Source organism: Acartia tonsa, chromosome 1 (genome assembly GCF_053477335.1).
Source record: "Acartia tonsa isolate MP-2025a chromosome 1, ASM5347733v1, whole genome shotgun sequence".
NCBI classification, from domain to species: domain Eukaryota; kingdom Metazoa; phylum Arthropoda; class Copepoda; order Calanoida; family Acartiidae; genus Acartia; species Acartia tonsa.
The window spans coordinates 49,961,615-49,974,924 of record NC_137260.1 but is presented as its reverse complement, the minus strand read 5'-3'; the positions used below and the strand labels follow the sequence as shown (position 1 = coordinate 49,974,924).

The 13,310-nt window shown below is 29.7% G+C and overlaps 1 protein-coding gene across 1 annotated transcript in view; it reads left to right on the top strand.

The window, feature by feature from the left end:
* The window catches only part of LOC145323043 (calcium-activated chloride channel regulator 2-like), a 116,495-nt gene that overhangs the window by 56,260 nt on the left and 46,925 nt on the right, over positions 1–13,310 (top strand). The window contains exons 7-13 of the mRNA XM_080165432.1: positions 4,228–4,360; positions 4,744–4,890; positions 5,441–5,650; positions 5,810–5,894; positions 6,288–6,380; positions 12,243–12,337; positions 12,494–12,647. Of these exons, the coding sequence (XP_080021558.1) occupies positions 4,228–4,360; positions 4,744–4,890; positions 5,441–5,650; positions 5,810–5,894; positions 6,288–6,380; positions 12,243–12,337; positions 12,494–12,647 (917 nt within the window). The remainder of the gene's footprint in view (positions 1–4,227; positions 4,361–4,743; positions 4,891–5,440; positions 5,651–5,809; positions 5,895–6,287; positions 6,381–12,242; positions 12,338–12,493; positions 12,648–13,310) is intronic.

The window sequence follows — 13,310 nt, the reverse complement described above, 5'->3', positions numbered from 1 at the left end:
TATTCTTCTACTCTTCTATTTCTATTTTCTGAAGTTTGGCGTGGTCAAACTTTTCTTTTGTTAGCTTCATTCTTTTAAACATTTTCAAGACAATTTAAGATAAGGATAAAAACATCAAATATCTTTATTCTGAAATCTAAAGACTAAAGGAAGAAGAAAATTGAAGACAAGTTGATATACAATTCAAGTTACAATAATCAAAGTTTTACCATCTATAGATTAAAATTATTGGTGGAAAATGTTGTACACTCCTACATTCTGTTTTGAAACCATTCTAATTTACAGTCTAATGTCTAATGTCTCATATTAACCCCCATAGCAAAAGGCAGCTTTAATCTATTCCCTAATCTCACAAAAGTATTGAAATTGTCCTTGTTAAATATGATATCCTGATTACATCTCCCTCCTGGTTGGAGAAATCAGTGGTTAATTTGTAAGAATAATTATACTATTTAAACAGGGATGAAAACGTTTAAAGTCAACATTTCTTAATAAAATGTCAATCATTAAAATGATTCAAAACTCATAAAAAATAGTTTAAAATCAACATTTTTTACTTAAATTAATAAATCTTATATATACTAGCGGTTGCGCCCCAAGCATCTGGGAGCTATGGGTGGGGGTATTTAAAGGCAGAAAAATACCCTAAAACAATACTAGGACCTATGTAAAGCTTGTGTTAAATGGAGCTATATCGGTTGAGTGGTTATTGAAATCTGAAGCTTCGGGCAAAATAAACCTTACTACTTTATATAATAGGATTGTTTGTTTCTATTTATTTGAATTAATTTGACTTGTGAACATATACAAATATAGAGAAGCTACGCAGATAAAAGATCAATACAATAGCAAAGATTAAAGCGTACTTTTTGCGCTCTATTTTGTTTTGTTTAAAATAGTTTTTTACTTCTTTTATATCCGATTTGATATGGTAAACATATGCAATATGGCCACGGAATTAGAATCTTGTAAGATTTGTTTAAGATAATCAGTTGAATTCACGGTTTTGATACACTTTTTCCTAAGACAACAAACGGTAGAATACAAATTTTGGTAAAAATTATATCACTCATGGCGTTTATTAAAATAGACCACTGAAACATAAATAAAATGTAAAATTCTTGTCTTTTTTGTCGGTACATGAAGCTAATAAAAAAAATCAAACTATTTATTTTCGTTTAGAATAGGTTAAGCTGAACAGAAGGGCGATTGTAAACTTAAAATACACTAAAGCATGCTATGAGTCAAGTTGCTGAATAAAAATTCCTAATTCTAAATATTTCGAAGAGTTTCTAAAACCTAATAGAGCTGTAATTGAAAACTATCTCCCTAACAATAAAAATAATATATTGAATATTTTAGTAATTCAATTTGTATAATGCAAAGTATACACAGAAGCATTTATTTAAATTTATTCAGATTTTGGACATTTTTTGTAAATCTAATGTAATATGAGAATTTCTTCGTGTACCCCTTTCATAGACATTAAGGGGGTTCAATCTTAAAATTTACAACAGAAATGGCGTATTTATGTTTATATTAAATCTTTTTAGGCAATATTTATACTACTTTATTTCTTATGTCACATAGGTTAGGTTGTATGGGGTTTAAGGCTTGATGAACGGTTAGTAAGGCCTCCGTAGGTGAGATGGAACCTATATTTATGTTAAAGAAAATATAGTTTTTAAAAACAGACATGAAATAAATCGAAATATTAATAGCTTTTGGTTGCTAAGAATTATTCGTTGCTTAACCCCTTTCCTCTTTATTTTTAAATGTTTTTCGTCCCTTCTTCCTGCAAGCCTTTGTCTGCTAATCTCTTTTACAGGTTTCTTTTTAACTTACTTTAAATATTTTCATATTTCTTATGTTTCAATGTATATAATATCTTAGTACATCAAAATGAAAAAAAAATTACCTTTGTTTTAAACTAGTTACTTAGCCCCCAGCCTCTAGGAGAACGTCAGAAAATAGCCTAAAAACATCATAGGATATATGTACAATTTATTCCGATCATAGTTTTTAGAGATCTTTAGCTTGAGACAAAAAAAAACCTTACTACTTTACACAACAGGATGAACTTTTAGCATTGAAGTTAACTTATAGAGTGGCCACGCTACGTTTATGGTTATTTTGTTTTAAATTTATCTTTGAATAATAATGATATATAGGCAGTGCAGTGTCTGTATGTGAATTTAAAACATGATTTGAAATTATTCAGCACATTAGGCCAATTACAAATGTATCTAAATTAAGTTTTGGTGCTACAAAAAGCCCAATTTTTCCCCTAATTTTAAAATAAACACAAAAATAGATACCTAGTAAACATGCTGGAAATTATTTTAGAAGTCTGTAAAGAAATATATAAAATTCATATTTTATTGTGAGTTAACCTCTTAAAAACAGGACAGCATATATTTGCTAAAGTAAAAGTTTTAAATAAGAAGATTTATTCTATTATAATTTATTTGTTACGGAGAGAAGAATAACCCTTAATTTCCTCACTATTATAAAATTTGCACCGTAAAAAGTTAGATACTACCCAATAAAATCATAGTACATAAAAATGAAAATAAAAAGTAACTATTTCTTTGTATGTATAATTGAACAGGCACAGACATTTAATGATTTAAATTGATTTAGCGAATTTAAACTTTAGATTTTTAGAATTTCCTCCCAAAAGTATTTGGTATTAAGAATGTTTGGAAGTTTCGTTCATAATATTTTTAAAAATTACATGATTTAAATTACTGGATATAAGTAACTATCACTGACTTTAAGAAGGCATTGTCATGAGTAGAGCTCCTTCAGTTTAATGACATTGCATTTAATGCATTATATTATTAGTTGTGGAGCTTCTCTATAACTACAGCAATGTCCGTCTGCAAGTTACAATAAATATTGAGAAAGTTTAAAACTTTTGGTATATAATCTATAAAATTATCAAAATTAGACTATTTCTAATGTATTGAAGAACTTGTGAAGAATTACGTTTTGTGTATGACTATGCATGAGGCGTAATATCTTGTAAACTGCTCAGCTTACAGACACACAATTTTCAGAATGGTTAAGTATTGGTCCTGGGCAGGTCTTAGGCTAATTGGCGTAGAGAGAATATTTACTCCCCCCCCCCTTCTTACCCACCCATCTTGGTTCATTACAATAGCAATGCTTTGAAACCTATGACGTCCTTGTTCGTGAACTATAATGCATAATATTAAGCACATTTTATGCTTTACTTTGCTCAACATTAAAACTGCATAAAATAATGCTCTTATTTGAATTATTGTTACTTTTAAGCTTTTCATTAGGCTAAGTGGATACGCGGTAAAATGTGTTGTGCATTTTATCCCTTTACTTCATCAAATGTTTTATTAATCCTGTATTTAAAGGGAATGGGCATACAAAAATGCAAATTATAATTTAGTTATATTCTTAATTTGTTATATGAATGATGCAGCTATTATATAGGGTGAAGTGCTTGACCGAGACCTGAAGATCGTAAGTTCCTTATTTATTGGCGGAACACTACTGATTTATCCCCTATATTTACCCACTGATAGTTTATTTAGTATTTTGTCACCATTTAAACTTCAAACTTGTATCTAAATTAGCTATCATTCTCAAATTATTAATACTATTCTAATGAATCATAATAATAATATTAAATTATAAATAAATATAATTATTTTATTTACTCAGCTCCTGCCTTGATCTAATTTGATTGATCTAACACTTGTGTTATTTACTATTCATTGTTATCTATTTATTTACCTTCTTATTAAGGAATAAAGGTTAGTTGATAAAAAGAAATCAACAATTTAAAGAAAATCTGAGATACATATTAGGTTATTAAATAGATTTATAGACTATCAAAGGCAGATACTAGCTTCAGTCTTAAGTTTGTACCTGATAGCCATATATATTGGTTTCACAGGAACCCCACTTCAACTTCTGCTACACACCACAAAAAAATTTACCTTATGAATGGAAAAGGAATTTTTGTGTTCTCTATATTCCTTTTTACATATGCCTACAAATTATTATTATCATATTAGGAATGTATAATAAGAAAGGTGTTTGCATTCCGAGTGACTAATATTTTACTTACATTTCTTCATATTAAAAATATTTCTGATGATATAATTGTTAAATCTTTACAATCTTTACTTATTATTGATTATTAATGCATGCATGAAATCAGTTTTAATCATGTCTTTTTTTCAGGTGTCTGGATGCATCCTGACGGAAGCCTCGGCTGTGACCCCAAAACCGGAGCCTGCCATTTCCAAGTGGAGGGTCCGAATCAGGAGGTCACCTGTTCCCTGGGATACATGCCACAACTACCCAATGTTAAAAGGAAAGTTTTGAAAATTATTGCTCAGTTTAATTTTAAAAAGCTTTGTCATCTTGGGTAATTGATGACAGCAAGATATCACCCCTTGCTTGGTAAGGAGTAATTTTTCATAGAATGGAATTCTTAGATAATTTCTAATTTTGCATTTTAAAATGTATACAATTTTATTCAAACTTAATTTTTAAAGCATCAAAAGTTGGACTTTTAATTTGAATTAAAACATACTTTTTTGTACTTAAAATGAGTCCTAAGAATATTTATCAGAGTAAAACACTAGAGGGGGAAGAAGTTAAATAAGTGTATGTCCCCACCCCGAGGACCCTTTGCCGACTTTCAATTATAGATTTATTACAAGATTATATGCAATATTTTGAAACTAATACTAGATGGTGTGACAAAGTTGGTCTACCATTTGCGCCAACTAAACATAATGTCCTGTGTTCCGGTAAATCTGCCCTCCAGGTTATCAACAGTCACCCAGATTTCCAGGTTATCCAGTCATCCTCCAGCATACCTTCAGATTTAAGCCCCAGGTAAAAACCCGTATTTTAAAGATGTTTCAGTGTAGTTGTGTGCACAGGGTTTTACCAAGGAGGCGTTAAACCTAGGTTTAGGGCAGGTGTTGGCTCACCCCCCCCCCCCTTATGATTTGTTTGTGTTGCTTTTCTTCTAAATTTACTTTTCTTTTAAAAAACTAATTTAAAAAAATAAACTAATGCTTTTTAGAATTAAACTTTGAAATTGAATATATTCATTTGATATGGACGTACTCTTACATAATTGTAAAATGTGAATGTACATACATTTATACATAGGCACAATTTATTATAACCCACGCTTTACTTGAAATTTGAATACTCAACTTAGTTTATTTGAATCACTCAAAAAATGATAATATAAAGTTGCAGTATAATAAACCCCTTCTGTTTGGTTCGCCCCTAATCTCTGAGGGAGGGCGATAGTAAAGCTTCCCTAAAAAGTACAACCCAGCAATTTTCTAACTACCTATTTTACATTATAGAATATTTTTTGTTGAAAAATTTGTTCACATTCTTCTGAATGATAATAAAAAATACTTTTCAGGATCGACATAGTCCGTGAACCATTACCGCGGTACGTGCTGCTAATAGAAACCTCTAGCTCCCTGTCTCCTGTCTGGAAGTGGGTGCGCAAGGCTGTGCAGAACCTGATCAGATACGTGGTGCCTGATAATAGCAACGTGGCTGTGGTCACCTTCAACACCAAGGCAAAGGTTGAGCATGGCATGGTACAGCTCACCACAGAAGATGCCAGGTAAAGATTATTTAGTTGACTTCAGCAAAAAAAAAAAAAGGTTGAACGGTAAAATTCATATCTAATCCAATGCTTACAGTATCATTTCTAATATAAAATGCTATTATTCTCATCTGTTGATGTTAAAAAATAAATGATTTTAAATTTCAAAAATTGTAGGTCCCGAATGGCAGATTCCATACCTGACAGTCCTAACAAGTTGGACCACAACTCTGAGAAGGGCTGTGTACCATGTGGAATACAGGTAAACATAATTTCTGTAGGAAAGTTACTCTACGTTGAAAATTTTAGATGAGACAATGAACTTGAGTAATTTTTAACCCTAAACTGTATAAACTTGTCCTGTTATTGGTTAGCTTAATCTTTCATAGAGTAAAATGCTGGATGTATTTTTGGATTGCTCAAATTAAGATTTTTGACAAGAAATTATAATCTTCCAAAGGAGTTATTTTGTGAGTCATAACTGGGATGGACAGATTAATTAATCCTCCATATTTCTATCTCTGCTATTATTGATTTAAAGCATCCTTGTTTCAGTAACAAATATGCAATAGTTAAATCATACTTAGTAGTTATGAATAGGCTAATCATTGACATTAAAAATATTTTTTTTCTTAAAATCTTCCAATTTATTTAGATGGCAATGGAAAACGTGCTAGGATCTGAAGGTGCAGGAGGCCATATTATCATCATTGCCAATGAAGAAATTTCAACCCAATCCTTGCAAAAGGTAAGCCCTAATTTTTGTATTCTATTATGTGAAGAATACATTTTTGTCTGTCTTTTGAGATCTCCCTAACCACTCAGGACCAATTGAGTTCTTCACTTGAGGGGAGATTTGTAGCTGTTCTGTTAAAAAAAGTTAATTTGTATAATGTTATGCTATTTTTATTCCTCTTCCTCTCCTTTAAAATCAGATTTCCTAAAGGCCTCTAGGAGCAATAAATTAAAGGGAGGGGGGAGTCCACTTTCAATTCTAGGGACAAATTATTTATTTAGGATGGTGGTACCCTTTCTAAAAGTTATAAATCTTCCTTGGACCTATGCGAATCTTATAATGTAGAGGAAAACCATATTGAATAAGCGGTTAGCGAGATTTTTCGCTACACACAAACTTCCTGTTACTCTCATATTAGAATATTATCTAAACTGTATTAAAGAATGAAAAAATAGCTTGAAGAGATAGTAAAATTAGCACTTGTTGTTAACATTATTAAAAGCATTATATGTCTAATAAATACGGTTTATCTAAAGATCTCAGATGCATTCAGTAATAATAATAACTCAGACTTTCTCTTCTCATAATGAAATGGTTTTTCTTAGTTATGATTGATTGGTGGCTAGGAATTAAAGGGATTCTGAATCTTGACAAAATAAACGTATAGTTACAAGATATACAAGTATATAAGTTTTCATTAAATGGTTTTATAAACTTGCACATTGATTTCCAAAAGCAGTTGAAAATGATTTGAAAATCTCAGCATCATTGTTTTGACACAAAATTTTTATATGAAACAATTTCCGTACTAATTTGATTTTGGAGATGACGAATTTTATGACAATAAGGAATAATCCTAAAAACATAACAACTCTACAATCATTATTCTAAAATTGTTTTAAAACAAAGTCCTAGATGTAAACATATATGGTATACATAATTACCATGTTATGCTTTATTTAAAGTCCTAATACTTTTATTACTGACAAGATACATGTCATTATCAATAAAGAAATCAGAATTTAATCATCAATTTCTCCATCCAAATGAAAGCATGATTAAACTTTGACCATAATGTGAGAAAAATTACATTTTTTTATAATTTCTTTATGATATTGCGTGTAGGATAGAGGACAGATAATCTACGATTTTATTCGTTTTATATTTAAAACAATTTAATTTTTCTATCACGTAGTTTAAAAATATCATGACTTGAAAATCCTATAATTGTGATATATGCAATCTATATACTAGCTGGATTATTTCCACAAAAACAGCATAAAGGCTAATTATTTGTTTTTTTTTGTAATACAAAATCAAAGTTGTTTGATGTTATACTGGTAACTTAGGCTTGAACTCATTTTTCTGAAATGCAATTCATGCAACTATCCCTTTAAAATGTATTAATATATTTATTGGGTTTCGTCTATTTTCTGTTTAATTACCCTTTAAATTGTCGCCTTTTTGAGTCAATGCACCAATATTCTTAAAATAATATTACTAAAAAAGTAAAAAATAGCAAAAACCTTACACGATTGAAGTCAATGAATAATCTTCCCTATTCCCTTATTGCATGAGGATAAGTGTATATTTCATGTTTATACAATTACATAAAACATATTACACACAAAGATTAAGATAATTTTCCTTTTTTCTAACTTTAGATATGGTGGCGTTTTCTTTAGGGTGCGAAATCTTCAACACCCCCCTCCCCTTCCCTCCTTTGCCAGTTATTAAAGGCAGAATTATCCATATTCGACTAAAGGGGAGATTATTTGTCATCTATTGTCTTATTCTGTATTATTTTAAATAAGAAGATATTCAGTTTCTACCATTTTTTTACAGATTATTTTTTGATATTTTCTTGTTTTTTTTTCAGAAAATGAATTCGTATTATGCATTTTTGTTTATTTTCTTTCATTTATTTTTTTTTTGAGGGAGGGGGGGGTTTGTCGCTTTTCCCTGAAATACTAAAAAGTAAAAATCCTTGATAAATTTAGTGCTTATTAGCGCTCACACCTCTTTTGTGTTCGAATTCCGTGTTTTCCAGGGATATATGGTTGGTAAATGGAAGATAAAATAGATTTTTTTATCTCAATTTTTTATGATTGTTTGCTCTATTTTGATTTAAGAAATGAAGGCGGGAATTGATATATAGGATCATGAAAAGAAAAGTAGCGGGTTTCGTCTCATTTACACAGTAGCTTTTCTCCTATTTCTAGCCCCTGCGGGGAGCTTTAACCCAGCGTTTCAATCATTAACATTTATCTTACTTAACCTAACCTAAAAAAACCTATCAAAAACAACTGTAAATACCCGAACAAAACCCGCTACTTCGTTTTCTTTTCATGGTCCATTATTTATTTCAATGCCCTTACCCTGACTCCCTGGCGCATTCCATTGTGTCCAGAGTTTAAATAAGTTTTGATGTAATCTTGGTCATGAAAATGAGTACCAACCACCAATGACTTTTAAGATTTCTTGTCTGTCCCTTTTTTCATCTTTGGTGTTTATTGAAAAGTGAAAATAATTACTCTACATCTTTTCTATTCCCAACTAAGGATGAATCCTATTAATTTTTATTTGGTGGATTGTTAATTCCAGCTTATACCAAAAACGAAATTAATATGAAAAAAATCACGAAACCTATACTTGTTTTCAGCTGTCGTTGCGGGTACAATTGACAACCTTTACATCTGCCCCACAAATATTATTTTAGATTTATTTCCCTTGTTAGTTTTACCTTATTCCTGTGTTAATTTACTGTCTGATCCCAAAAAATCCATTAACTAAAGAATTAAAGGAATACATTAGAGTTAAACCATTGCAGATTGCAATATCTAATTCTTTTTGTGAAAACATCTGTTGCTAATAAAAATATAATAACAATTTGTTACATTAAATTAACACCAGCTTCAAGATTGCATGTTTATCCAGATTGAAATATTTCTAACTGAGAAAATTTCCTGACCCGTTGTTGTTGTTAGCTTTCCAAGGATTTTTTAATAAAAAGATAGAAAATAGTGGAATTCTATTTTATTTTATGCCTTTCTTTAAGGACAGTCAGCAAAAAATGGTAAATCCACTTAAGAGTAATACAGTAAAGTAGTATAATTTTTATAATAATTTCAAAAAAAGGATCAATTCTTTTACTTTTAAAGTCCCAAAGGACTTTTAACACGATGGTCTCCAAAAAGTCTTTCTAGGGTATATCTAAAGTAACTTATTTTCTTACTTTAAAAAAAACTTCTTGATAAAATCAAGGTTGTCGCTTTTTTATTCATAAAACAACAATAAAGAAATTTATAATTTTCTTTCAACTGAAAAAAAACTGGATTTTATGTTTTTAATTATGATTCAAACAGTAATCTATCTATCAGACGGCCATGATAAAAATCTGCTCTTATGATATAATAAAAGTTGTCGTCACATATATAGGTATTAAATAATGAATGTCCTACTTTTACATTGATTATCAATTTTCAATAAATCAATTTAATTTCATGATGGGATAAACAGTTTTTCAATATTTACAAGATATTACTCATCCTAAATATAATAAAGTAATTTTTGTAAGTATATTTTTTATGACTCACATGCTAAGAAAATAAGTTTTTTTTATGAAAATTGAAATTATTGTTCAATAAAATTAAAAGTATGAGTAAGTTAAATATGACAAATACAAAACGTACTTATAAAATTATTATCTTGAAAATTTTTGACAAAAAAGTTTCATGTTAATTTTTGTTTATCCATCCGTAAATTGTTATAGTTTTATGTATATTGTTTTGAATTTATGATATCATGAACTCTTTATCAAAAGAAAGGTCTTGAAACACTCTTAAAAGTTATCATTTTTTTCTGTTTGCTTCAGAATACTGTTCCGGATTTTATTCAGCGGCAAGCTTCTGAGTAAAAAAAAGTTTATCCGTTTTTTTATTGTTATGGTAGTCTGTAAAAAATACTTTTAGAACTTAAGAATTATATGATTCATATTCAATTAACACTAATTTTCTCTTTAAGGGAGGGGGTATTGGTCTTTTTATTACACTAGTCCCCGAAGTTTTATAATAACGCTTTCTTGTTTGTTGGCTTAATAACTTGGGGACTTTAATTGAATTTATATTGGTTGTTATATTTAGTTAAGTGTCCATACGTTTAAAAAATTAATTGTAATCTTTTGAATACCTGGATTTTCTACAGTTTACATCTTTTGATAATTTTGGATATTGGTCTTTTTATTACACTAGTCCCCGAAGTTTTATAATAACGCTTTCTTATTTGTTGGCTTAATAACTTGGGGACTTTAATTGAATTTTCATTGGTTTGTACATACGTTTCAACCACTAATTGAAATACATAATTTCGTTATTTTATCATCATTGGAGATATATATAAATTTTTTCGGCCAATGTCTTATCCCTTTAAATCCCTAGATTTTCTACATTTTACCTGTCTTGATTTTATAAGAATAAATTAAGCTGTTTTTTAAGAGTATGGCAAGTGCTAATGGTAATAGAGTATACCAAGATCATATCTGGTCTGGAACAGAGACGATATACAAGAACAATCCATTTAGCTTAACATGCAACCCCCACCTAGAGTGATAACTAGTTTAAAAAGAAACTTATACTTTTGACTTTTTTATCAAAATATTAATGCTTATAATATGTTTCTTTGCTACGAAGCAGAACAATTATTTCTATAATAACAAAAAAATTGTGCTACTATTTTGATTGTTTAGCATTTAATGAAATATAAAATTAGTATAAATTAAGTAAGATAAAAAAGATTGATTTTTACTATTTTTACCAAGATTTTGATACCACATATTCTTTTATTGTGTTTTTAAGTTTACAGTATTTTTTTTACTTGAAGAGTGTCTCTTTGACATTGTAGGATAAAATAAGTTCATTAGCGAAAAAATCTCCAGCGGCTTTTCCTCTCTAGCCGTCTCAGGCTGCCATGCCGCTCTCTCAGCTTGTATCTGATTAACATTTTGTGCGGTGGTTGCGTGATGCTAATTTCATCACAATTTTGATTTAGTCTAAAAGTAATTTCTGTTAATGAAAATTTGGCCACAGTTTTCCCCACAACCCACACACATTTTATGTAATTGATACAACTTTAAACATAATCGGTTTCAGCCCTCCCCAAAAATTAAGAATAAGTTTTGTGCCAAATGATAAGTTTCTTTTTATCACTTTGGTAACGAGAACAAATATACTGAAAAATGCCCTTCTCTTATTAAAGAAAAAAACTAATCTATATACTTTAACCCCGTGGGGCTCCTTATTGTTTTAAATAACTTAACTTCACGGGTATTATTATACTTTGTAGAAATGTAAATAGAGGGGGGGGGAGAGGGAGAGCTTATGCAAATAATAGGATTTTTCCTAATTTGATATACTCTAAAGAAACATGTCCGTGTATTTTATGGTGGAAAATCGTGTGTGTTTTAATTAATATTAGTGATAATGACAGATAAGGTTATCTTAAACTATTTAAATTAAGACATTTTAATTTTTTTTTCTAAATCAACACAACTGTTTGTTTAATACTGGTATTGATTAATAATATCTTTTTATTGCAAACCATTACGTCTTTAGTCATAGAATAGCATATTAATCGATATATTATTAATTGGATGTTGCACCATATTTCATGTTCTCAAATTGATACTCGTAGCTGGCTAAAATGATGACACCCCCATCCACTACCTTTACCACTTCGCTTCTAATAAATAAACCAACATATGAGTACCAACATAAATTGTCAAATTTTCCCCTGTCAATATCTCCCAGTATTCAATATACATTATTATATCTAAAACCTGGACTTAATTTTTTTTTTATTTATATTATTTTTTTTCAGCAAGAGGAGATCATGAGCAATGCGAGGAACTCTGGAGTGAGGATATCCAGTGTCATTGTTACTTCTCCTTCTTCGGTGAACTCACCAGCCAACAGGTATCTCTACCGTTTTACCGATTTTTCTTCATGTTTTGTAATTTATGTTCTGAGTTATCCCATTGGATTTATTACTACTTGGATCTTAAACCAGATTTTCATTTTTTCTTCTCTTATTAAGCATTTTTGATACTACTTTTATTATTTTTTTTCTAGGTTGAACTCCCCGCAGCCAGGAACCTTTTTCTTCGAGGCCCTGGGTAAGAGTACGGGGGGTGTGAGTACCGCCATATCAGCAGATCTATACACCCTACAGATGTATACAGATTTTATACAGTCACTCAGCCAGATTATTTCTACAGATACTAAGGTAACATACAGAACCCTTTTTGTAGTACAGCTACTCTTTTAATATACAATGTCCATCGGTCCGACATTGTAAGTTTAAAAAGTTACTACTTATTTCTTAATTTTGCCAGTGATCTTAAGGGATAAAAAATTGACAATAAGTTGATTTCAAATGATTAGAAACAAAATTACCCTCTCTGTTAATTTAAATTATTAGTTAAAGAGTGGGATACTATTAAGGATGGCCGAAACCAATCAAAATTAAAAGAAGTACCCACAGTTTTTTAGCCGGCAAAAAAGATAATGTGGTTATAAAACTTGGGGTAATTTACAGTCTATAATCCCCTATCTTTCTGATATTTTAGTGATTTCTGATTTTTAATTTCAGATTAATATTACTACACTATTTATAAAAAAAATCTTTTGAATTGACATCTTTTACGCTTATTGGTTCTTTAATAGTTTTAAGATTTAAATATTTATTAGTTACTGTAGTTAAACTCAATTTTAAATGGAAATTACTAAAATCATATTTGAATATCCTGGGCAGGATATTTAAATACGATTTTTGTGTATTTAATGTGATTTATGGGATATTTAACACTAAAGGCGCGTTCTTCAAAGACAATTTAAAAACAATAATTGATATTTATAGCGCTGCTAATGAATAAAAGTGAGAAGAAAT